The sequence below is a fragment of the Chaetodon trifascialis genome, chromosome 2 (assembly GCF_039877785.1).
Source record: "Chaetodon trifascialis isolate fChaTrf1 chromosome 2, fChaTrf1.hap1, whole genome shotgun sequence".
Classification (NCBI taxonomy): Eukaryota; Metazoa; Chordata; class Actinopteri; order Chaetodontiformes; family Chaetodontidae; genus Chaetodon; species Chaetodon trifascialis.
The window spans coordinates 14,019,003-14,045,759 of NC_092057.1; the positions used below are offsets into that span (position 1 = coordinate 14,019,003).

The 26,757-nt window shown below is 44.0% G+C and overlaps 2 protein-coding genes across 7 annotated transcripts in view; both read left to right on the forward strand.

Moving 5' to 3' along the window:
- The window catches only part of adgrl3.1 (adhesion G protein-coupled receptor L3.1), a 111,978-nt gene that overhangs the window by 61,508 nt on the left and 23,713 nt on the right, over positions 1-26,757 (forward strand). For all 6 annotated transcript variants that reach the window (XM_070984590.1, XM_070984553.1, XM_070984570.1 and 3 more), the window contains 7 exons: positions 8,580-9,020; positions 11,812-11,915; positions 12,747-12,932; positions 14,465-14,503; positions 20,553-20,736; positions 25,089-25,211; positions 25,431-25,636. In XM_070984590.1, coding sequence (XP_070840691.1) covers positions 8,580-9,020; positions 11,812-11,915; positions 12,747-12,932; positions 14,465-14,503; positions 20,553-20,736; positions 25,089-25,211; positions 25,431-25,636 — 1,283 coding nt within the window. The remainder of the gene's footprint in view (positions 1-8,579; positions 9,021-11,811; positions 11,916-12,746; positions 12,933-14,464; positions 14,504-20,552; positions 20,737-25,088; positions 25,212-25,430; positions 25,637-26,757) is intronic.
- Positions 14,988-26,757, forward strand: part of hgsnat (heparan-alpha-glucosaminide N-acetyltransferase) — a 102,274-nt gene continuing 90,504 nt past the window's right edge. Inside the window, exon 1 of the mRNA XM_070984621.1 lies at positions 14,988-14,993. The gene's annotated coding sequence lies outside the window, so the exon portion shown is untranslated. The remainder of the gene's footprint in view (positions 14,994-26,757) is intronic.

A 26,757-nucleotide genomic window follows, 5' to 3' on the forward strand; every position in this document is an offset into this window, starting at 1 on the left:
TAATGATCTACTTAAGTTCTTATGTTCAAGTGAGACAATCTGATAGTGTATTCTATTGGATAGAACAAGCACACTGGAATTAGTAGAACAGGAAAGGTACATAAGTAATTTTCCTCAGCAACCCTGGAGGTATTTTGTTGTCGTTTTTTGCACCTACTTACAATAATGACTTCAACTTTATTCTAACTTATGCCAGAGCGTTCACCTTGTGCAAGATTATTTCGGTGCTTTTACAGAGATGCACACTGTTCAGTTTGCACACTTTCAAGGAATCTGTTGCTACATTTGTATTGCTCAAAATCAGGCACCAAACATTAACTCCTACAGCTTGTTATTCCTACCTTTAGACTACGCTGTAAAAAACAATGATTAACAGTGAAAAATTGCTCTAACCTTTAGAGTTTGCTTCTTAGTGATATCTAAAAAGATAAGATCAAAGATTTCTTTTAATTTTTTTTGCATTTGTCTTTGATTTCAGAGTTTGAACACTATTTGCTCAAGCATCATTTTAGCGTTCATAGAGCTTTGAACAAGTGGAAACTCTGTGTAAATCGGTGTGAAATCCATGTAACCACAGATAAAAACTCAATTATACCAGCCCGTTGCTTACTTCAGTCAGATATTTAAAGTGTCAAAAGTGATATCCTCAATCTTAATTAGAGAGTAATCAAACGCTGGCATTCTATTCTAATCTCTTAAATACACAGTTATATAGAGCTGACCTCTGCTGGTCACTCTGTCAGTTCACGGAAATTTAAATGTTCACCTTTGAACTCTTAATGGATGGAATCAGAGTACTCCATTTCCTAAGGAAGTCAAGCATGGAGTATCTATTGTCTTTACCCCCCCTCCATTTATTTACACCATCCTCCCCCACCTATCCTCTCCCCTCCTTTCCTCTCTCTTTTTTCCTTGGCACCAGATTGCAATCAAGCGACAGGGCTAAGCAGCGCAGGAAATGTTGGAAGCAAGCTAAAGTGGGGAGAATAAAAAGAGTTAATGGTTGAAGTGGCGACCCTCTTTCACCAGATCACTGATTAGACCAACTCTCAGCACATTTCGGCTTCTCACACCAAATTGTGTGTGTGCGTGGGTGTGCACATTGTCTGTGCGTGCAGTCCCTGATAGACCTGACTGTTCACACCACTTCAGATGATTGAGCTCTGTTAAAATAAAAGCAGGTTTACTTAGTGTGTTTATGATTGTTTGCAAAACATAAACCCTTGGATTCAGAATTTTATTCTCCCAGCTGTGGGACTGCGATGTTGTTAATCATGTGTATTGGATCTGATTTCTCAAACAGAACGGTCGAAGTCATACTGCACAGCATTAAATAGTATTTTTCAAGGCGACATGAACACATAGTCTTTTACACCTCAATCTACACTCCCGCTCTCACCTCTGTCCTCTCTCCTCTTCGTCTTTTACCTCCTGCCTTCTTCCCTCCCTGCCTACCTCCCTCCTTCCCAAATAGCTTACGACACAGCCGTCTCAGCAGACACTGGGCTCTGCTTCAGAGAGTCTGGTGCACCTGTTCCTTGCCTGCAGTGTGTCCTTATCGATTGGATTGCCCCAGCCAGACCCTCTGCATGCGTTTGGCCTCCACACCGCTTCTCCTCTGCCAAAAAGCAGATGCCAAATTAAGCAGGCCTAGCCTAGGACGACGGGGTGGAAGGGAAGCCCACAGCCTCACAGGAAGTAAATACAGAAGAGAGCAGCGAGCAGAGCGTGTTGCTGTGGCTGTCTATTCAGATTTCATTTTTGAAATGTAGGAAAACATGCAGGAGGGCACCAAAGTGGATACAATCTTAATCTCTAAATGATGGGACTTGGTGATAAATTATGGGGAGCAAAATATTGAGTAGCCACAGGGTCACTTGCAAGGCTTCTGCACTCATTTTACCACAATAATAGGATTTTGCTGGATGCCAACTGTATATTCGTACTGCAGCTGTTGTCCAATAGGAGAGGCACGATCTGGACTTTGAAGCAATATGCTGATGATTCTCTCAATTATTAAGCAGGGAAACAAAAAAAAGGATAAAAAATGGTCTGTCCCATTAGGTTTTTGCTTTGAACAAGGGAACTTCCCCTGATTAAGAGAGAAGCATGTAATTGGCAAACTTGCTTCAGGTGTCTCCAACCTCAGCAGAGGGATGACATGATTACGCAACCGGTAAGCCGACAGGGCTGAGCGGCGGCTGATGTGGCGTCTGTATGTGACGCATAAGCTGTGGAACGTGGTGGTGCCTGCCAGCCATCTTGAGGGAGGCTCTATTAGTTGAGGTTGTTTTCTATCTCTAAGTATCACCGCTTTGAAGTGCTCCATTCTGTCTTATCAGCAGGCGCGAGCCACTCGCCACAAGCTCCGTGTGTGCACGAGTGTGTGTTTTGCATTGCGCTGAAACAAGTGAAAAAAGTAAATTTCTGTTCAAGTGTGTGCGTATCTGCGTGTGTGTGTCGCTTGGAGCACAGCTGAGTGTCTGCACAAGTGAGCGTTTGCACTCCAGCCATAGGGGCAGTGTTATCACAGTATGCAGCCCTATTCAGTGTCTGTGCTACTATCCAGCCTAGAAAGCTTTGTGCCCTCCAGATTATCATTTCACTGGTACCCCTCTGGATCCACCCCTCCCTACTGATCAGGATGGTGTGTGTGCATGTGTGTGTAGCGGCAAAGAGGCGGTAACTTTTAAGGAAAGTGCGAGAAAGTAATCATCTTGCATATTAAGGAGACCATACGAGTATAATAGACAGTTCGGCCTCAGTTCTATGAAATTTCTGCCTTAATTCAAATCCCTCTTCTCTTTGCTTCTGTTCCACCCCCCCACCCCCCCTCGCTCGCTGTCTGCCGCTTTTTCTGACGATGTGGGAAACTTGCCAGGGGAAGTTCATTTTCCCTCTCCTCTCTCCTCCCTGCCTTCTACCTTTTGTGTTGTGGATTTACGATCCCTCTGTTTACCGAGTGAGAAGTCAAGCGCATTCTCGGCAAAACAGAGCGGAGGCAGAGACAGGCAGTCTTACCCACACAGAAAAACATCGCCGCACACAGTCATATGCACACACACATACAGGCACACACAGGCGCGTCTGTCTGCATGTCAGATGATCATGTGCTAGCATCCCAGGCTGACTGACAGCGTCTCTGTGGCCACTCCAGTGTGGTGACAGATAGACAACTCCAGGAACAAGTTTACTGCCAGCCTGCCATTGTCTCACCTTCCCAATGGGCTTGCTACGGGTCAGGAAAACAAACAAAAGACAAGTCGACAAAACATTCTCACCATTCCAGCTGTTCTGGAGCTTTCGATCGTACCAAAGAGCTCTCTTCGGCAAAGAGTTTGCCAGATGTCTTGAGCAGTAGATGTTTGAATCTCACTTTCTCTGACCACTGAAAGGACTTCTCATCCCCGTTAGCTCGACAGCTGGAATCGAAAGTCCATTCTTGACCATGTGGACAGCAGACAAAAACTGCCAAGGTCCATTAGTTGTTCTGCTGCTTTCAGCTGTATCGCACACTAGAATTAGGGCATATCAGCTATTAGCGGTATTGTGTCATTATAATTTGCTCACAGTGTGTTACTGTGAGCAAGAAATTTTGTTCAAACAAATGATTCCAAGCAAATTGTAATTAAAAGATGAAAAACGTAATAGTTAGAATCCAGGGGCGGCTGGCCCATAGTGGGCGATAGTACACCGCCCTCCTTAAGCCACACGAGAAAAAAAGAGAGAAAAGAGTTTATTTTGCTGGTTTAAGTCTTAATATTATTGTCCAATCAGCAGCCTGAATTTTGTTGCGACATTCAGCAGCCTGAATGTCACTTTCCAACCAGAAGCCCCGCCCCCTCGGCGCTCTCATAGACTTACATGTTGAGATTCTTTTTTTTTTCAGTTTTTGGACCCTACAATTCATTTCTATGGGCTCCGGGAGGGCTTGCCCCAACGTGATTTCGTCATATGCACTGATGCGTGCTCGGACGATACGTACAGCGCGCGCACGTGTCAGGACTCGGGAGACTGCAATGTCAACATAGCTAGCAACTGTAACATTGGCCTTGTTTTCCATGGAAAGAAAACTTGTCAGGAACATGCCTGATTTCAGTGAGAGGGTAATTGATCACTGCCCTGTGACCGGCTGGCGACCGGTTCAGGGTGTACCCCGCCTCTCGCCCGTTGACAGCTGGGATTGGCTCCAGCCCCCCCCCCCCGCAACCCGGAAAAGGGATAGTCGGGTATAGACAACGTATGGAGGCTAATTGATCACTTTGCCTGCTTGAAAGAGAGGCAAGCAAAATTTCAGAACAAGTGATGAGTGAGCGTGTTATTAAATGGTGAGTTGAATTGTAAATAGTCGTATTGATTGCATATTGGCAGCCAAATACTGTATATACTGAATATGTTCTGGAAAGATTTGATTAATTACAATTTTGATGATAGTATAATTTGATTTGGTTCGATTATTGCTATGGCATCCATGGTGCCTATAAATTGTAGACTGTGCTAAACAGTGATTTCATGGGCAAACTAGTAGATGACAGTGTATCTGTTGATGCCACGGTGGAAGTGTTTTATTGTGAAACCTAATTTATTGTATTTGAGAAATTTAACTTCATATAGCTATACAAAAATACCGTACAGTATGTACAATTCATGTCTGGTGTTGCCATCTAGTAGTTGAACAGGAAAACCAAATTAAACAATACAATGTAACACTGTGAAGTTAGCTATCTGACTTTTATTTAATATTATTTTACTCATTGAACGGGTCATCTTAGCCATCATTGCAACAGTTGCCCCCCCTGAGAAATTTGTTAGGAGCCGCCACTGTTAGAATCCTGTTTTATATATTTGAGGAGTGTTGCCAAATGCAACAGTGTGACACAGTTTGTTAAATTACACCTTATTTATTTAATTGATTGTAATGCTGCATGCATACACAGCACCAATGCCGAGCCAAGCGTATTGGCCACTGCGAGATAGAATCATTGATGCAGAGCTTTATCCCGAGCCAATGCAGCAACAATGCGTTTCTTATGTTTCTACAGTAAAATGTGTCCATTGAAGAGCCACGTTTATCACGCAGCATGTAGTATAACTGACGTTTCTCCTAAAGCATATCTGTCAAGATATGTCGCCCACATGCAGGGCATACACAAAGTGGCAAACTGTTAACTGAATTTATGACCGTAGTTTTGCTTTGTGTCACATGCTTGTTCTCGTGGCATCAGTCGCGGCAAAGAGTGCAATGTTTAGGTTGGCTGACATCATGAAGTTGTCATAGCGCATTTAGTCAGTGCTTCCTAAGCTTAAATGCAGGCAGATATGTCAGTCCCCATGAGTACAACCTCTAGCCTTTTTCTCTATAAATGTTTCATGAGGCTGTTATGTCATGTTGCTGTAGTTCAGCACAGCATCTTTCACAGCATCCTGAGTGATGCAAGTGATGAATTCATCACGTGACGACATCTTTTTTTTTTTTTTCATCCAAATGTCGCAAAGGAGGACAAAATAAACACACGGGAGAGCGTGCTTGAAAGAGAGCGCTGGGAAATATAGAAATGGAGATCGGGAGAATTAAAGTGTGGCAGAAAGTGAAAGGAAGTTATGAGTGAGCGATCAAATCAGGTGGAAAATGTCAAGAGAACAGGAAGGTAGAGAGATGGAGATGCATGGGTGGTGAAGTGCTATGGCCCCTTGCCTGTGATGCTTGCAGGCTTTTGTGTTACCTCACCTCAAGCTGCCAGCCCTTGTGTTTTCTCCCGCTGTACTCAAATGACAGCAGACATCAACCTCAGACAGACACACACACATGCACGCACACACACACACACACACACACACACACACACACACACACACACACACACACACACACACACACACACACACACACACACACACACACCATTACTCTTCTATTGTTGTGGCAGAGGCCCTAATGGAGCTTCCCGTTTGAGTAGAGATAGACGCACACACACTAGCTCTCTGTTTTGTAAGTACACACATGCACGCACGCACGCACACACACACACACACACACACACACACACACACACACAGATTGACAGCTAGTCCCTAGGTCACTGCTGCTACGCATGATTGATGGCAATGTTCCGTGGAGAATGCATGAGGCAGGGCGGCAGTGATTCAGGAACGGGGAGCAGCACAGTTTAGGTACGGAAACACTCCATTGAGTTGTGGAGGAAGAGAACAGAACGTACAGGAGGAGCAGCATGTTACATGGCTGTCAGTCAACCAGACAGACAGACAGAGAAGGGGGGGGGGGGTATGGCTCCTTTAATTAAACTTAAAATCCACAGGAAGGGACAACTTCGGTTCACAGTAAATAAACACCCACTCTTTCCTACCACCCACGTGTCCACGCGCTCACACTTCATTCTCCACACTCACACCTTCCCTTCAGCCCCAAAGGAACAAAAAGTTTAACCAAAAAACTGCAGTAAGCTAATTTTGTGCACATTGCATCCCAAATCAGACCTCATAGAAATCTGTATACAGCACAGCAAAAACCCATCGGATTACGAATATTATACCAGCCTGTACTGGTTAAATTCTTACAATCACAGCCGTTTCCTGAACAACACATACAGCCCCATTGAGAGATGACAAACTCTATAACCCCTCAATGTCAATGACCAGCATGTTGTACATATTATGGCCTTAGGCACACCAACCCCCTCAGACAGAGAAACACAAGTGCCTGCGCTTTCCATTTTTGCTGAAAATCATGGAGTAGAGAATTTTTCACATCAGGGCAGACTCAAAGCTGCACAAGCTGCAAAGGCAGCCTCACACTTTTGCTGCTCCGACTGGCAGCGAGCGATAGCTGAATTTTTGAGAGCTTGAAGGACTCCATTACCCAGAAATCATGTAGCGTGGTGTCGGTATATTGCACACTCTTCAGAAGAAAATAAATCATATTCATAGTTGCAGGTCGGCGTGGAGGCGGTGAGGAAAATCTTTTTAGGGAAGTTGAGCCAGGGTCAGCTTGCTCTGGACTCTGGAATATTTCACTGTTAGGTTTAAGTTTCCTTTTTTGTGTTGACAATATTGTCACAACTAAACACAGAGCCTGAGATTATAGAGAAAAATATATTTCTCTTGTAAAAGTCGCAGAACATGAAACTGTGAGAACTCTTATTTGACTAGTTTTGGGAGAGAGTTGCCTCTGCGCTTATGTGTTTTGTCTCTCTATTTGTTTGCATGCTTGCTTTTATATGTACTTGCAGAAATACACATGCTGTGAATTTGTAATAGGAAGATGAAGAAAACACTTGTTATCAGTCATATAGGCCTGCAAGCAAAGTGAGTGTGCTGCATTGATTTGGCATAAGCACTCAGATGTCGTTGTCTCTAGAAAAACCAGGTGCAAAAGCATATAGTTTATTCAGAATAAAAAAAAAAAAGGTTTGGTGATAATAATAAACTAATTCACATACTATGGAACATCTGCAGGTTCAAACTTAAGGGTTGTGGGTTTGTTTTCTGTAATTACAAATTCCTAAAAAAAATATTCTTGAGTATATTAATTTGCATTTTTATTCAAAATACTTTTAGGCCGTCTCAGCCGTATCATAAAAGTGTTCATAGTTACAGACAGATCTATTAAAGAGTGATTCCAAGTGAAGATGTGCCTTTTAGAAAATGGGCTCCACCTGTATGCAGTATCACACTAATAGACTTCCAAATGATTTGGGACCAATGAAAATGATTCAGAAGGAAAGTAATTAAACAATTATTTCCTTTGACTCAACTTTCGATCCTTCAATATTGATTTGTACCATGTGCAGTTGAAAGCAGCACGAGGTTTGAAGATAGAGTGCCGGTGTGGTGTGTTCAGAAGAGGACGTTATAGCACTTCACAAACACGTGCTCTATTCCTCTCATGTCATCAATCCATTCTTTATTTCTGTCCCCTGAACAGGGTCAGTGTGAATAATTGAGCCTTTTTACAATGAAATATTGACAATAAAAGAGTGTGTCATATGCATTTTAGTGGCCTCCTTGCCTCCCGTGATGTCATGGAGCTATGAATCATGCATGACGCTGAAAGAATGTTTTTTTTCTGCCAGAATAGGCAGCAAGAACCACGACTGTGTGCCAGTCCCACAGGAAAGACTGGTCACCCTGTGCGCGTTTGCAGGACAAAGCGACTGTTTGTCTTACCGGGAGATGTTGCGCTTATACATTATTTTACCACTGAAACATTTGGAAGTCATCAGAAACATGAGCTACTCTCCATCAAAGCTATTAAGTGCTGTGCAAATGAACACCTGCAAATGTGTTTGTGTCTGTCACCGTACTATTATTTATGCTCGTAGGCCGCTGCTCACTTCTCTTGGTGCTGACACAGATGGTTTGCTTGATTGCAGTTCTTTTAACTCTGTTGTTCTTACTTTTTCATCCTGGGAATACATTTTTAACTCATGTCCTGGCATGGAGAGCTCATAAAAACATCCGCACTACAGTCATATTGGGACCCACAAATCGTTTGGCTCCTGGCACTCTGATTTATTTATTTTTTTTAAATGAAACCCTCTTTCTTTCTCTTTCCTTTTCAGATTATCGCCCACCTCCCATGATGCCTCCTATCCGAGGAGGCGGAGGAGGAGGTGGTGGAGGTGGTGGAGGTCCAGTTGGTGGTGGAGGTTCTTCCTCTTCATCTACCAGCCGCACGACCACCACCCGTTCTCCTCCCTACTACACCACCCCGCGGCCTCTCCTCACCACCTCCCCCGGCCAGCGCTACCGAACCACCACCACCGTTCGCCAGCCCGTCCTGGTGCCCGCGGGTGGCTCGTCGTCAGACACCAACCAGATTCCTGACACCAACCAGAAAGCTGGAGGACGCTCCCCACCAGTGCAGCTCCCTCCAGTGCCCCCGCAACCACCTGCCCTGCCTCCGCAAGACTTCTGCAGCCCAAGGGTGACCGCCGACATATCGTGGCCCCGCACACAGCAGGGCCAGACAGCAAAGCAGCCCTGCCCCGTAGGGACACTAGGTAAGGAAGCTGCATGGATAACAACACTGTTCCTTTATCTCCATTTGGTTTCCGTCTACTGATTCTTTGCACAGCTGTCAGCAAAATGTAGTAGCAATACAACCGTAACCACGCTAGACACAAAGGTGCAAACAGTTTCAAACTCTTCTTTCAAGTGAAAGCATTTTAAAACCATAATTAAATCCAAAAGTAAAAGCACAGGACACCGCATCTCTTTATGATCTTAACCTGGAAAATGTAGTTTAATGTTGTAGCTGGCCTGCTTGATCACATTTATGTGCATGTGAACCTTATCCTTCAGTGACTACTATCTGCAATATTTAGAAGCAGTCAGCGCATCACGGTGCTGATGGGCAGCTAAATAACAGCAGGGAGAGACGAGAGATGATTGGCTAGAGGTGATTGTGTCACATTGTGATTGGATGAGGACATAGATCAGTTTGTGGAGCGTAGAGATAGCGGGAAACTGTGCAGGGTGACTTGCATGTCCAAGGAGGAGGTCTACCAGACAGAACTTTCACTGAGCTCTATTTCACTCCTGGATGCTACTTTAAAAAAGGAAACCTGAGCACCTGGAGAAAACCACACGTCAACACGAGGAGATTGTGCAAACTCCACACAGAAAAGAGATTTAGAAACTGAATCTTCCTCTTCCCTGTGAGGACACACTGAGCCTCCGTGTTATCCTCACCCTTAAAAAGGATGTTTTCGTTATGACAGAGACCAAGTAGAGCGGAGGCTCGCAAGCTTCAGCTCTACTTTGTCAAACAAACATCAAAACAACACATCTTTTTTAAGGGGGATTCATCTTGAAAAACAACCCATTTGATTATTATGGGGAAAGAGTGATTGTTTTTCAAGGTAAATGCAAAACAATAAAGACAGAATATGAGAGAAAGGCTGAATGTGAAATGAAAGAGTTACTCATCCTGTGATCAACCCCTGATGCAGGAGGTGAAGGGTCACCTCAAATGACAGAGAACCTCCAGATGATGGCAGGCCACTCCTGTCTCTTCTGACGCACGGATGATGATCCGTTCTCCAGTTCGACAACTTCACTTTAGGACTCTGAGGTGTCAACCTAACCTGGGGCAACTTAGCTTCTTCCTCTGAAAAACCTTGTGACTTTTGCAATAAAGCTGGTAGCTGTGATTGCAATTCCCTGGCATCTGCCTCCACAAACACTAAATTGTCAGACATGTTGGCAATTTGCAGCAGCTGCATGGATCTAAACCTCTGACAATGCTTCTTAATGATGTAAGGTGGAGGTGTCCACAGGTCTGTGGGAGAGAACAACGCTCTTCTCTCATAGTCTGCCCCAGACCTTTCAACATTCCTTCAAAGTCAAGCACTGACATTTTGGTGGAGTGGGCAATGTGGTTGAGCATCTTACCAAGGAATATATCAAGAAAGGTCTGCCCTCTCTGCAATAACTCCTCTTTGGTACTCGGGAGCTCTGAATTCTGAGAGCTTTTGGTACCCTCTGTTCTCAACTCCTCGACCTTGGACACATTGTATAAATCGGACAACTGTGACGAAGCACCGAGGTCTTCTTCTTCAGAGGATTCAGGAATGTTCAGGAGCTTGTGTAATATGCTGCCGATCTGGAAAACCATTTCCACAGTTTGAAAACCTGATGTTTCAGTCTCAACAGATCGTAGCCATTGAGGAAGAGAAGCGGACCGCTGCGTGATAATATCCACTCTGAAGTTCACTTTCTTGGCCACCTCTTCTGCAACCAGCTGCCGCAAACGTTCAGAGTTTTCAGACGGCTCAGCATTGGCTTCCATTTCTTCTGCAAGAAAGCCGTGAAGCAAATTTCCCAGGCTAGCTTGGATATCCTCAGGTGTCAATCTACAGTAGGTCTGCTCCCTCTGTGGTGTTTCACCCTCCGTGGAAATGTGGTTACACACCTAGCTGTAAACCTGTGGTTCAACAGTAAGACTATGCTCCAGGTCACCTCTACAATGTCATGACACATGTCGGCCAGGAGGTCGCCTGTGTCCAAATCAATTTTTCTATGTCCTAGGAACGTCCATTGTCTGCAAGAAAAGATCAGAAATGGTTAAGCAATAAAATATTTAACAATTTCTATGTGCATATATATACATATACACACACACACACACACACTGCTGCTGAGGGTTTTGTTGTGAATATAACTTACGGATTCGTTAGAAACTTGACATATCTGGCCTGCTCCTTGAAAGTCTCTGATGTGAGCAGAGGCAAGTCCAAATCGCTGCTCCTCGTCTTTCCAAGCTTATCTGATGAAATCTGACAGGAAGAAGAAGAACCAGCTTCTGTGTGTTTCACGAGCTTACGGTCCAAATAGAATTGTTTTCAAATATTGCCTTTAAGCAAACAACAAACTGTCAGAAATTTGACTTTGTGGGGCAATGATTTCTCTGTAAAAACACAATGAGGTTCCCTCTGCCTAGTAAATATGACTGTAGAACAGAATGACATCACTTGTTGGCATTACATAAGCTTACATTCATTTCCTGGGGACTTATCCTATGGACACCTGCATTTTATCCCCACAAGTGCAGCAAGTTCCCACAATGTGACTGCGCAAACAGATTTATGTCCCCACAGTGTGAGTAATACATGGGTAATAAGACGAAATAAGACGTGCTGTGATCGGTCGGGGTCATACGTGCAGTCTTGCTAGTCACACATGGCAAGAGTTTATAGCACCGATCATTAGATCTGACACGGTGACCATCATCAAAGACAAAAAAAACTGTGTAGTCTGATCGTTACACTGTGTGTTTTGCTTGTCTTGCAGGCGTGGCCACATACGTGTGCATGGCGCATGTGGGCTACTGGGATCCCCAAGGCCCCGACCTCAGCAACTGCACGTCACCCTGGGTCAACCACATCATGCAGAAAGTAAGTCTGAAGCCTGGTCTAAGGGTGTGTGTTGTGGATATAGTCTTGGAGCAATTTCTCATGCATGAAGATGCATTGACCACAGGGGAAGATGTAGGTCACATATCCGTCTTCGTTTGTTAACCCTTACTCGTGTTTGAGATGTTAGAGACTTTATATAGCTGTAGGGGAATGGTAATATCCTATAAGGTCATTTGCTCACACTGTAGTCTTCATGATAGGCTAACAGCCGTCAGGAATTAGCATAGAATACATTGCTATTGAATGGAAAACATCATTGTGTTCAATTCTTCAAGATATTTTTATTCTGGAAAGTGCTGCCCCAGTTAACTTCTCACAATTTCAATTTACGACTTTGTGGCTGTCCTGGCATGAGCCACAAGGCTTTAAGGGTTTTCTTTATAAGACAAAATATGGGGAAAAACGGTCCCTGTGAACCCAGTATTGCAGCAGCGGTGCCGCAGTAGGAAACGTCCCTTCAAAGTATTCTTAAATGTTACAAGGCGCTGGAAAAACAATGCAGACTTCCTCTCGCCGCTTCAAATGACTTAATGGCTCTTGTCCTCTTAATGCTCCTTCATCCCATCTTTGTTGTTGTTGTGCTCACCCCCATCCCTCCAAATTTACTTCTCTCACTCCATCTGTCCTTCACCTCTCTGCCCGTCCTCTCATTTTTCCATCTGTCTTTTGCTGTTCTCTCTCCACTGTCTCTCGCTGTCCTCCTCTTCGCGCCCTCGCTAACTTTCTCTCGTCTTTGCAACTCTCCCCTCTCTTCTCACTTCATCGGACTCATCTCACTTTATCCCGCTCTCCTCCCCGTGCGGCTCCCAGCTTCGTTCGGGCGAGACAGCGGCAATCGTGGCCAGGGAGCTGGCAGAGCAGACCAAAGGGCTTCTGCGTCCTGGCGATGTACCATCCACAGTGCGGGCCATGGCCCAACTGGTCGAACTGCTGGACGTCCAGCTCAGGAACCTCACGCCCGGGGGAAAGGACAGCGCTGCCCGCAGCCTCACCAAGGTAATGCAGCTTGAGAGGTCAATGCATAGTGAGTGATTGAGTGTGATGAATGATTTTCCTGCAGGCTCCAGTAGGGGGGAAGGATGCAAGTTAAATGACAGAAAATTAAGAGAAAGAGGGATGAGGGAGAGAAAGGGGAGCAGATAGAGGAAACCTTTCAAGTTAACAGTAAGATAAATAGTATCAGAGGTTAGTGTCTTTGTCTCAGGCTCATTCTTCAGAGGTTAGAAAAGTCTCTGTGTGCAGAGTTTGATGAAGAACCATACATAACACTGCAGAGCTCCAGATGATGAATAGCTACTTTTAGGTATTATTTTATCCTTCTCCCTGTGTGTGTATCTTTGTAACAAGTTTTGTGCAACATTATGGGTGATAGATAACTGCTTTTAGTCTTTGGCAGGGTTCCTCAACTCTTCTCAGATCGGGACTGAAATTTAATAAAACCCTGTCTCGGCCTGGGAGTTACTCTCATTAAAACATACAGCGCTTGAGACGAAAACAGGCTTGGGACATGTTTTATGTCATAGCCCATTGTTTAATGAACTTCAGGCTTTGAGCTACGGCTGTGAAGATGCTGTTGACAAGCAGGCTTGAGTGCTTACTTCTGGATTACATTAATGGAAACTCGATCCGGAGTATGCAAAGGATCGGTTTTACTACCCCGCTAGACAAGGAAATAATTTAGTTCTGTGCTTTGTTTGTGTAGGCGTTCACTTAAAGTGAGTTAAATCAATGGGGAATTGCTGACTGGCTGGCTTGGCTGGCTAATTGACTGACTGACTGGATGGTGGACGGTCTCTTGATTGGCTCTGCTGAGGTCAAAAGCGATAGGCGGGGTTTAGCAGCCAGATTGACAGCTGGTGCCACCTCTTATATAGTCACTGTCTTTTTTTCAGCTGTACCGTCTGAGTTGCTGGATCCGTTTTATTTTCCGTCTCCCTTTCGGCCTCTTTTTGTCTCACTATCACACTCTTTACGTCTCCTGTGGTCCCTCGCTAAGTAATTCAGTAACACGCGAAGTGAATACATACCGGAGCATGTGTTAAGTGGAATCAATTAATCTGTGTTTTGCTGTTGACCAAATGGCCTGTTAAAGGTTGAATTTGGAGGAAAAAAGTCCTCCGTGCAAAAGGAAACACAATCCTCCTCAATAATGGCCCAATTATATGTACCTAATTGAGTAATATGCGGGCTTATTATGCAAATTTTTGTTAGGAAATCAAATGTGACCAATCACGCACGAGTGGCAGAGTAATTAATGCCATCAATTCACTTGACGGTAGAAGCAGAGAATGTGTAGGAAAAGGAGTGGAGGAACTGGGGGAATTATGGACAACAGTCTGGAAGGAAAGGGGAGAAGGAGTGGAGATATATGCGAGTGAGGAGAATAGCAATATCTGTCAGCCATCAACTCTTTCTGTGCAATGTTTAATGAAGTGGGTGTGACTGCCTCCGTGCACCTGAGTGTATGTGTGAGTGTGTATGATTGAGAGGTGTTATGTCGCTAACAGCTGAATTGTTTGAATTTGCAGCTTCAGAAGAGAGAAAGGTCCTGCAGGTTTTTCACACAGGTATTTCCGCTTCCTGGTGTCGTTGATTACTTTGCCACACCATAGTCCCACGTGTTCTTTATCGTTTTGGTTTTTTTTTCACACTCAGCATGTATCAGCAAAGCAAGCTTGTGTGTGTGTGTTACAACACTTTACTCTAAGAATCCTAATTCTAACCCTTTGAGGAGGGCGCTTATTTAACGTGTGTATTCTGGTCCTGAACTACAGTGTGCATCAGAATCACCGATGGCCATCCACTGGTGTCTGCTAACACAACCTGCTCTCACTCCCAACTTGTCACTATATTGGCATCACTTTTTAAGGCACTGGGTCCTCCTTTGAAGTTTATTTTTTAGTGCAGGGTTGTCCAATTTCTATAGCTTCGAGCCAAATCTTGATCATTTCCTAAAGCTAACCAACATGTGTTTATTATTGTTCTCAGCAAGCTTTATTTTGAAAGTGTGACCAGATGCATATTTAATATTGCTAACTTGGACATGGAGCTCTGCACGTTGAAAAATGACTCTAAAGGGATACTCAGTGCCTTAAAAAGTGACGGCAAGCAGTCGTGACCAAGCGTCCGTATGTGACTCGTCCTGAGTGAGAATGTGTTGGCCAACAAAGTTTTAGTCTCCTCAAAGGGTTCGCTGACATTCTTTTGCTTTCAATTTCTATTTATTTATTTTTTTTTGCATTCAGAATCAATGGTACTGATAAGAGGCCACGATCAATATCAATAATAGCTCATCTACTTTGCAGTTCTGTCTGCAGAATTCTAAACAGGCCTGCCTGGAACCAAATGACTCGCTATCCATCTCCATTCAATGCAATGCCCTCTCTGCCGGCGAATCAGAGAGGAAGACCTGAGTATGATGGATATTGTGTTGTGTATTGCTTGGTCATGGCCTTAGTGCCTTAAAAATAATACCAGCTTGTGTTTGTGGCTCAGTATTAATTTATTTTCCGCCCTTGTTGGTCTGCTCGTATTGATGTTCATGTTGATGCCACGGGGCTCACCTTGTGAACAGAAAATCTAACGTTACTTAGGCGTGTTTCTGGTCAGCTAAAACCACAATTGAGAACATCAAAGGACCCCACCTTCCTCATCCATGCGCTGTAGATAGACTGCAGAGTCTCCTTTTCTCTCTCGGCATCCTCCGACACACACACACACACACCCTTGATGGGCTAGCTCTTTTTCTCCTGATGCAGGCTTTTTTCCACTCCCCCCCCCCCCGAAAAGTCTTAACGTCAGCACCAGTCAGCAATGTCACATCATAGAACATGGCTTAGGACTACATGCAAGCTGACAACACGCCCGTACACACTCACACGAGCACGCCTCAAATATATAAATATATTCTCGACAATGATCTAATGCTGTCACATCAAACCGGTCAGACATTTTGATGTGCCGCCTGAAATCCAATAAAAGATGCAAAGATGCTTCACGGAGTGGCTGCTCTCAGACAGCCAGTTACAGGTTAACATCAAAAACATTCCACCACACACCTTGGTTACTGCAGGGGGCTGCGAGTGATCGATTATGTAATTAGCCTTAGTAATGTGAAACAAAATTATACCAACAGTCCCTTACTCCACCAGATAGAAATGTGCGTGATTAGGGATGTGGTGTGGTGCTGCCCTCTCCTCGTTAATTATCTACAGCACTAATTGCCAAGTGAGGAGAGTGGGCAGGAGGTTTGGGTTCTTAATAGAGACAAAAATAATTGAATTCTCTCTCTCTCCTCTCTCTCCCTCTCTTCCTCTCTCCCTCTCACACTTCATCTCTTCTCCTTTCTCACTTCGTTTGGGGAACTGGGGACTCGTTTCATGTATACTAAATTGGCAATTTATTCATGATGAAGTTGGTGGTGTGGAGAGGCTTTGATGCTGTAGGGTGGATTGATGGAGGGAGGTAGAGTCTGCAAGGTGGATTGAGGAAGAGAGAGGGCAGGACGGAGGAGGGAGGGAGGGAGGGAGGGGCGGTCAGAAATTAAAAGATATTCACAAAAACAGAAATGGAATGCGAGAGAAAGAGGAAAACAATAAAGGGGGCAGTGAGGAGACAGTGATGCTCAGTGACAATGTCTAATTTGCCCTCTATTTATGGATGACGGGTCAGAGCGCGGCATGCTGTGAATTTAAAGCCTGATTTAGCTGCAAACTCATCCTGTCAGGGAAGACAAACTCCAACAACAACTGACAGATAAGCCTGCTTCTCTGATGAAAACATTTTCAAAACATGCACTTTCTCAGAGCTCAGCCAAGCGAGCGAAGGGAAAAAAATCCTGTTCTTCCCTCCTCTCTCGCCCCTTTCCATACTTCTAACATCCCAACTCCATCATTTTACAAAGTATGTCCTACTGTGCGCGTGTGTCCACATACTGTACGTCCGTGCACATGTGCTCGTGCGTGTGCCAGTGTTCCCCTTGTGTAGCTGGGAGTAGTAGAACAGCCCAGCTCTACTCTGTGTTGCCGCTGCTGTTTACGCTGGATTACCCCAACGCTTCAAAGCATTTCACTTCTGCCCCATTTACTGGTGCATGCACGCGTGTGTGTGCGCGCACGCTGCATGGGCGCGCACACACATGCATGTGCCTACCCTGTAATGCATATTCCCACATACGCACACACACAAACGACACCCTTATCTGTCTCTGCAGAGTCTCTCCCCTCTTTGAAGACCCCTAAAAAAAAAACCTGTCTCCATTTTAGCCCTCAAGTCCTCATACTTGTGCAGATAGAAATGTCACCAACGGCACCAGAGCTTACAGGCACAGCCACCCACCCACCCACACACCCACACACCAGAGAGACGTATATTCCATCTTTGAGTTCTTGATGTGGAGATGTCTGGACCTCAAGGAAATCACACCCCTTCTTCTCCTTACCTATCTCGCTCCTCCAGAGATGCAATCTCAGCACCAGCGAATTAAATTTCAATGAAAAAATTATATGAAATTGAAAATGCAAGATAATCAAAAGTTCAATAAAAAGCAATGAAAAGTTTAATGAGAGTAGAAAAGGGGGGTTATCGGAAACACATCAAAGCGAGCGCTTGGGAGCAGCACCAGCAGCGAGTGGAAAGCAGTGCTTCTGTTGTCATATCTGCCGTGCCTACAGAGCATCCTCTCCTCTGTCTCTCTCGCTGTTGCCTGGACTGCTACTGTAAAGCAAGTGGAGCAGAATGATGCACTGCAATGCTTCTCCCAGCCCCCTGTGCACACTATCCAACGCACACACACGCACACAACACACACTCATTTTAATGCCAACACTCTTGCAAGTACACATGGATCCCATACACTGTGCAAACACACATACCTGCACATTAAACAAACGCACCGCCACATTGTATGTATGGCATGCATATGTCAGCGCATATGGTCTCATTCATGCACACAACCAATCCAGCACTTGTTTTGGCCACCATTTGTATCTGCAATCAATCTACTCGCCAAGTTGTTTGCAGAGATCTGGGAAGGCTGCAACATTGCTGACGTTCATCGTCATACAGGTTTTAAACAAATCCTCAGATTAGACGAAGTCATTGAGGAGATAGCAAAGGCAATTTGTCGAATTATTTTCAGACATCTGTCACACTTTACAGACTAATTTCCTGGTTCAACTTTTGACAACAGTTTTCCGTGCATTGTGGGATTATTGCTTCTGCTTCTAAATAAAGTGGTTCTGCCAATTAGTTCTACACTTGATTAAATGACATTATTTACTTGCTTTTAAAAATGCAGTGTAAGTTCCAGTGATACAAAAATAGCAGCTACGACATCCAAACGTTTTGGAACTCTTCCTTGATAAATGATTAGAAACCTGCTGGCAGAGTTCTGTCAACTGATTATTTTCATTATGGATTATCATGCTAATTATTTTCCAGATGAATTACTGAATTACTACATTTTCTCAGTAAAATGTCAGATAATGGTCAACATTGCCCTTCACAATTTTCCTTGAGCCAAATTGAAAAACAGAAAAGCCTCACATTTGAGAAGCTGGAGTCAGAGAATATTTGACATTTTTGCTTGAAAAATGGCTCACAGGATTGATTATCAAAACAGTGGCTTCTTATTTTTTTTTTTTTTGTCAATTGGCTGATTACTTGTTTAACTACTGGCCTGTTTGCAACCAGTCTCATTGTCTGTCGGATGTTGCATTACCAAATTTCATCGCTTCATATCCTCAGTGTTAAAAAAAAAATAGAAATGACGGGCAAAACTGCAAAAACGCATCCTCGAGTTGTAACAAAAAGGACATTAATTTAAAGGATGCCATCACAGTCAATGAGAGGATGGAGACAGAAACAGGTTTGCTCGGTGTATGTCTGCATGTTTGTGCTGCAGATCCACTCCTGCTTATTCAGGTTGTTTGCTGAAGCAGTAGATTAATTAGTTTTTGTTTACATGTAGCCCTCCCAAACTCATCCCATATGCATCCCGGCTAATTAGCTGCTAGCGCTAAAAGAGGACATAATATTATCATATTAGCGTGTTGGCTAAGCACCCATTTCACATGTGTGATATACTGTATCTACATGTTGGTATCACACCCCCAAAATAAACAGGTGGGTGCAGTTCTTATTCCAGAGGCCAACTGATCATTTTGTAGCACATATTATCACTCTGGTGACTCATCATCTACAGTGTTTCTCTATCTGGGAAGCTTAGGACACACACACACACACACACACAAAAACACACTCTTCACTTCTCGAGCATCGCTGTTGCTGTCTTCCCTGCTCCCTCCTGGCCTCTCACTCCTCCATAACCCTGAGTGAAACAGTCAGGGAGGAAGTCAAATGGTTGATGTGTGAATGCCAATAAACTGATGTCTCTCACTCTCCCCCCTCTTGCCCTTGCAATTCCCCACCGGAGACCCCCTTTGCTTGTATAATGGCACCTGCGTTCCTTTTTCCACTTTCCCATCCACCTTTCTCAAGAGATACAGAGAAGCACTGAGAGATTGGTGAGGGATGGGGGTGCGCTTGCAGAAAGGGTGGTTTACAGTGGGAGCAAGAGAAAGAGAAAATAAAGAGACAGACGGGAGTGTGAGATGTGTGTGTTTGATAGCACCTGTATTCGCTTTTCCGCCTCCCTTGTTCCCAGCGGACGCCTGTCACCATGGACTCACTGGACTGTTTTATCGCTCTCCCATGGCTCCCCCCTTCTTCTCCCCCTCTCTCTCTCCGCCGGCTCGCTTTTCTCTCGGTTTCTTTATCTCTCCCAGGGTCTTTCAAAGATGTGTATGCCGGCGTGTGTGTGGTGTTCATGTCTGAAAATGAGGAGGTGAATTCTTAAGAGCATAAAGGAATGCAAGCCGGAGACAAAATAAGTATTGTTTCGCGGAGAACATTTCATCTATGCGAGCCAACTCTTCTCGGTTTGGTAATATTTTTGGATTCAAAGCTGTTCTGCATGGCTGGATGTGACCCAGCAGACGTTATCTGATAAAACTCTAATTTCTTCTCAATCCCTCAAGCACAAGTTTTCCAACTGAAAGATAAGACTGCTGCTTAAAAAAAGAGAGAGAGAGAGAGAGAGAGAGAGAGAGAGAGAGAGAGAGAGAGAGAGAGAGAAAGAAAAAAGAGAACCAGGTTTGGGGATGTAGACACATGATGATCACAATCAGCTAATTCCATGATTTTCAGAACATCTGTGATGGATTTTCTATCAAAGCATCCTTTTGTAAAGAGGATTTCGGGGGACAAAAAGGTGGTAATGAACATTAAAAAGTGTGGACTGCAAGTGAGGAAAGGTCCTTTTTATTTAACAGCTTCTGTGTTTTTTTGCCTTTGTTATTTCTGCATGGGAATGCCACATTTGCATCGCTAACATTTTTTGTTGTCATGATTTATCTACATGATAAATGAAAAGCCACTGCATTCTCGCTGTTGCATCCCACTGACTGCTGTCTTCAGTAGTTATGGTGTAGCGATGTGATATGTACTCTGAATGGATTTGCATTAATTTTCACATTAGCATCGTTGACTGAAAGTGATAAAAGTGTTAGAATTGGCTTCCTCCATGTGACCTCTGTGTTTCTACTGCTGCCCCAGGCTATGGTGGAGACTGTGAATAATTTGCTGCAGCCACGAGCCCAGGCGGCGTGGAAGGAGCTGCCCACCAGCGAGCAGCTGCACTCGGCCACTCTGCTCCTTGACACCGTGGAGACTGGGGCTTTTATGTTGGCTGACAACCTCCTCAAGACTGACACTGTGCAGGAGACCACTGACAACATCCGTGAGTACTTTTTATGCTTCCTTCGCCACCCTCCAAACTGAGTTGGACCCTGATACTGTCACAGAGCCTGTTGAGTTGCCCTGAAGCAAGGCACTTAACCTCTGTTTGCTCTGGTGAGGCTGCACAGTGGCCGAGTGTTGAAGGCTGCGGCTGCACAGGTTGTGTCTTAGGTGTTGAGTGCGAAGCGTGGCTCGGCCGGAACAAAAGCGTTTTCACGTTTTCTTGACTTTGCCTGAGTCCAACGTAAAACAGGGAAGACTTTCTAGCACATGCCTTTATTTTGGCAGAAATGTGGTTCTTAGATTTCACTGTTTTTTTTTTTTTTCCTTTTACAGATCTTATAACAACGTAAACCAGCTCAGGCTGCTAAAGATCTAAGAATATGATGTAATATCCTAGTAAGAGGCAACGCTGACAGCAGGCATTACTGAAGACGCTGCCTCAGATCTATGTTTTATAATACAAACGAGAAACAAAGTATACTATCTAACTTCAAAGTTCGTCAAAAAATAGCATCATCGTTCATGTGAGCAATCAAACACACGCACACGTTCTGTACATTTGAAAGGACATGAGTAGACATGAATGGAAGTAGAGCTGAATAAAGCTATTGAGATAAGAGACATGCTAAATGAGTTTATAGTTTGTTCACGCGAATCAAAGCTGCAAGGTGACCTAAACAGCACCAGGACCATGACTTGCTGCTCTGCATGATAAATACTTCACAGTGATAAAGTAATGAAATGGTACTAGGATATGAAATACAGTAATGCCGTAGCAGAGCTGACATTAAATATGCTGGACAGATAGCTAACCATACCTTAGTAAACCTCTCGCGTATTAAACTGTAATAATATTGTGTACAACATTGTGTATTTGTCACATTGTGTGTTTTTAAGTGGCTGTTGCATTACAGTTTCATGTGGCTGCCACGGGTTTTTATGTGAAAGATATTTTTCTGACAGGACTTTAAGAAATTCAGACTGACTCCTGGGTGTAAAATATTAATTCATATTCATATTCATTTTTTCTCTGTGCTACTTCACAAACCGCTCGGTCAGATTAATAATTTGTGTGCATGAATAAAAACAGCAACAGAACATTGATCTGCTACACCATAATAAACATGAAAGGGATGTAGAAGATGACTACGTTATTTACCCGTGTCTCAGTCTAAAGTCAAAATTAAACTGTGGGAAACAGAAGCGGCCCAGTTGTATTATCTATTATGTGACGATGTTCAAATCGGTTTATTTTGCACAACAGCATGTGTGCAGCTTGGAGCCAAAGTTGTTGAGCAAAAGCACTAAAGAACCGCTGAAACAACTGTTCAAATGATAAAGAGCAGCAAGGGCAAATGGAATGAATACAACCTAACCATATGAATTTCAGGGAATACACGGATACACAGCCTCTAGCCTGGTTCTTTGTCCCTGACTGGATTCAACACAATGGCTACTGTGAGAATACGTAAGGCTATCCATTAATAGGTAATATGAGTGACAATTTAGTCATTTATGCAACGATATTTTACCCTTTTACCCTTAATATCTGTCTGGCTCCATAAACATAAGCACAAAATAGAATTCAAAACTCAAAGTATAGCTGTGATGAACTATTTAAGCAAAACTTGGCACTCTGCATTCATAAAACAATATGGAGAATAGACTACATGTGTTTACAGCTAATATGTAGAGCAGGCTTGCACACTGTAGCTGTCAAAAAGAGGTCACGATGAAGAGGTCCAGGTTGCTGTGTGAGAGGCTTTGAAGGGTCATATCCACAGAGACCCATCCTCATCGAACAAAATGCAGGGGAAAAAAAAAAAGAGAAGACAGCCCTCGAGGCTTGTGAGGCAGGGATGAATTGTTTGCCAGAGACAATAATTTTTATTTATTTATTTTTTCCTTTTCCTTCCCTCCACTTGTAGGCGGAATTGACAAAGCAGAACAAAGCTAGTTATTATGGCGTTGTGCACATCACTCTCCTCTCCTCTCTCTTTCTCCTCCTTCCATCATCTCTCCTCGCCGTCTCACGCTGATCCTCTCGTCATCGGACCGCGGAATAAGGCAGAGATACCTGAGCGCTAAAGCCCTGTTTGCTTTTCATGCCCTCGGATGATGATAAATCTGTGAGCCACAGTTTCATCTGCGCCAAGACCAGCATGTTGCGCTCACTTATGTTTCCCTTGATTGTCCCCCTGTTTATTTCCCCTTTGATTTCAAAATTGCCTTCACATCATCTCCCCATTACTAGGATTCACTGAGCTTCTATGTTACTCAGTCAAACAGGAGAAGTCGAGGAGGAGGAGGAGGAGGAGGAGGAGAGAGAAAAGTGAAGATGAGTAAAGAAGAGTACTGGATGAGCGCATGCTTGAGGGTGATGGTCGTGGTGGAATGTCAAACGATGCTCTGAGGGGTTTTTTTTGTTCGCTTCCACATCAGTAGGTAATGAAATCAAGGCTGTTTAAGTCGCACGACATGGTGATAAGTTTTTATCAGACAGACAGTGGAGGCAGAATCCTGTAAGTGGGTCCTCACAACATGACTTGTTCCCACTCGGGTTAAAGTGCAACAGTTCATCCCAACAGCTGCCATCCTGCACACTTCCACCTTACATAATTTCATACTCAAATCCCCCCCCCCCCCCGTTCTATTCCCCCTGAGCGCACCACATAAATATGGTTACATAAACAGTCATCGAGATGTAGGCTACCACATATCTGAAGAACTTAAAACAGGAAGTCATCTTTTTTTGTGGAAAATTTCGTCTCTGCGTTCCTCTCCTTTTTGTGCCGTTAATCTTCCCTCCCAGCTAATCCAGTGGGCAGATCCACCGTGATTATCTCTTCCCTTTATTCATAACTGGCCCGATACCGCCTCTCATCTCTTTTTCTCTTCTTCCATCCTCACTTCCCTCCCTCTCTCTCCCTCCGTCTCCTCCCTCTGCGCTCTCCTCATTGCACTTTTTAAGCCCCCCTCACCCTTTTTTTTAAAAGTCTTTCAGAGGAGGGTGAGCGACAGGAATAAATTATTTGAATGACGCATTTAAAGCAGCCACTGCAGCTACTTTAGGTGATATTATTGTGTTAGATTGCATGTGTGTGTCTCTGTGTTTGTGTCTGTGTGTGTGACTATGCAGCGCAGTATTAGGCAGATGAATAAATAGTGTTATTATTAGAACCAAAACAGTGATTTGAAGGGATAACACAGCGGTAACAGCATGCGTGTGTGATAACGATAATGAACAAGTGTGTTTCTTAGGAGGAGGATTGTCATGACAAGGATGCTTTAATTAGATTAGACTCAGCGTGTTTTGATACCCCGCCGCTGTGTGTGGGTGTGGATGTGTGTGTGTACATATATATGTGCATGCGTGTGTGTGTGTGTGTGTGTGTGTGTGTGTGTGTGTGTGTGTGTGTGTGTGTGTGTGTGTGTGTGTGTGTGTGTGTGTGTGTGTGTGTGCATAGCTTGAATGTTTAGCTTTGGCAAGTGAGGAAGACTTAACCAGGGTTTCTCTCTCTTTCTGCCCGTATTTGCATATCAGTGTCTGTGTTTATGTCTGCCTGCTTCGCTCTGCCTCCATTTCCTCTCTCCCAGACCTTTCTTTGTGCCCTATCTTTTGTACTCTGTGTGAGAGGACGTAGCCTTCTCTCCATCTATCGCCACTCCAGTCAACGTATCTGCTCGTTTCCCATCTTTCATCCATTCTGCTCCTTTGACTACTCACTTTATTTTATTTTTTTTTTTACCTCTTTGCAGCACTTCTCCCTGACCTCCTCAACTTCCTTTCCTTTCACCCTCTTCTGCCACTCCTCCTCCTCCTCCTCCTCCTCCTCCACTCTCATTTCCATCTTAGCACGTCCTTGTGTTGTTTATTTGATCAGGGAGCTGTTTTCACCATGAAAGCAGAGTCTAAATCACCAAATCACTCAGAAGCACAAGATAGCGATACACCAAAGGTATAATTAGTCCTTAATTAGAAACTTTATCTAATACATTACACAGCCGTAATCAGGAATGTGCTAACGAACCTGGATGGTGAAATTAGATTCCCACAATACAAGAGAGAGGCTGGATTATCTGCCTCCATGTGTTTGGCCAGTTGCCTGGAGACATTGTTGCCTTTTTTAGTATAAAATCCACATTATTGCACTTTGATGTGTGTCAGCCTTCTTTCTTTTTCTTTGTCTTGAAGAAGATAGAAACTGCTTCCGGATTCCTGCCCGCGTTGTGCTGTGAAGCACTTACTGAGAAAACATGGTTATTACAAGGGGCTGCAAAACAAACCTGATGTAACGTGCTATGCTATGACTTGACATTAGCGTGTGTGTTTGTGTGTGCGTGTTGCAGAGCTGGAAGTGGCCAGGCTGAGCACGGATGGGAACCTGGCAGACCTGACATTCCCTCAGTCAGAGCTACATGGAAACTCCATCCAGCTGTCAGCCAGCACTCTGAAACAGCACGGCAGAAACGGTAAAAGAGAAATCTCATATTCTCACTTCCTCTCACTCTCACTATGAGGTCCATGACCCGTCTCTCTTTCTCTCTGACTAACCCACTTGCAATGGTTATTTTTTTGTTGTTTTTTTGTTTTTTTTCTCTTGCTCTTTCTCACATCCGCCAGTCTATTTCTGGTTTAAGCCAACAGTTATTAAGTGCCTCTCCTCCATGTGCCTGTGTGTCTCCTTACAGGTGAGATCAGGATGGCTTTTGTCCTGTACAGGAACTTGGGTTCCTATCTGTCTACAGAGAACGCAAGCATGAGACTGAGCAGCGAGGCGGTCTACCCTAATTATTCTGTTATCGTCAACTCCCCGGTCATCACAGCATCCATTAACAAGGAGAGCAATAAGGTTTACCTGTCTGAGCCTGTGGTCTTCACTGTCAAACACCTGCAGGTAAGAGAGGTGCAAGGTGATGATTTCCTTTTGTAAACAATAAAAGAACCATTTGCAGTGAGATAATAGAAAAGAAATGGAGGTTGAAGGCTGGTGATATTCATTATTTGTGACATGCTTCTTTATTAGAATGTGGATTTGCTGTGATTCAATTTCATATATCATTTCTGGTGCTATAAATACTTACTAGAGCACCAAATCTGTGTTAATCCGCAGCTGAAAATAGTTCCCAGCAAATGCATTGTTTACTCATGTTTGAGGAATGTTTGCTAAAATCTACAGTGCCCAGTTGTTTTAGGAAATTATTTTGCCTTTTCTTCTCAAAGGAAACCGTATGCGTGTTACTTGTTTTTAAAGATTTTAAGTTTTCATTAGGAACAATTGGGCTTGTGCCTGAGTGCCACAGACAGGCTGGAGAAGTTGGAAGAAATGGACTAATGCATTGTTGGTTTGAGATTTGTTGACAATAAGAACATTAGAGTGCTTAAGCATTGTGATTTCTCGGTCACAGTTATGTAAGAAGTTAATTAACACAGCTTTGAGAAGAAAATGTTGAAATGCTGTGTCATTTATTGTCATTGTTGCAAGATCTGAAAGTCTCGCAGCCAACTTGCAATTTGCTTATCAAGCCTTGCTTTGACAAGACCCGACTCGATCGACGCCGACTTGCTCAAAGTGACATAAGAACTGAATCGCAGTGCTCAGTGCAGCAGAGTTTTGTTGTGTTGCTCATTCAACAGGCAAATGCTGATCCAGTTGGTGATCCAGCTTGTTGGCAATTAAAAGATCCTCACTGTCTCACTTGCTCATTTTCCCGAGTAACTTTACAAACCCAACACACACAGCTCCATCAGTTTACACAACACAAGCAGCTCCTACACTCCAGAATCTCACACAACAAGCACGGACACAGCATTGTCACCTCCTGCCATGGCTCTGTGTTTATTTGTTGCTGCACTCTCGCATTCTGTCCCTTCTGTTTGTTGTTTTGTTGTGTGTATTTGACTCCCTCTCTGTGTGTCTTCCTCTCCATCCCGTTCTCCACTGATTCCTCCCACCATTTTTCTCACTTTTTTTTTGGCTCTCCCACCACTCCATGTTTCTGCCTCCCACCTACCCAT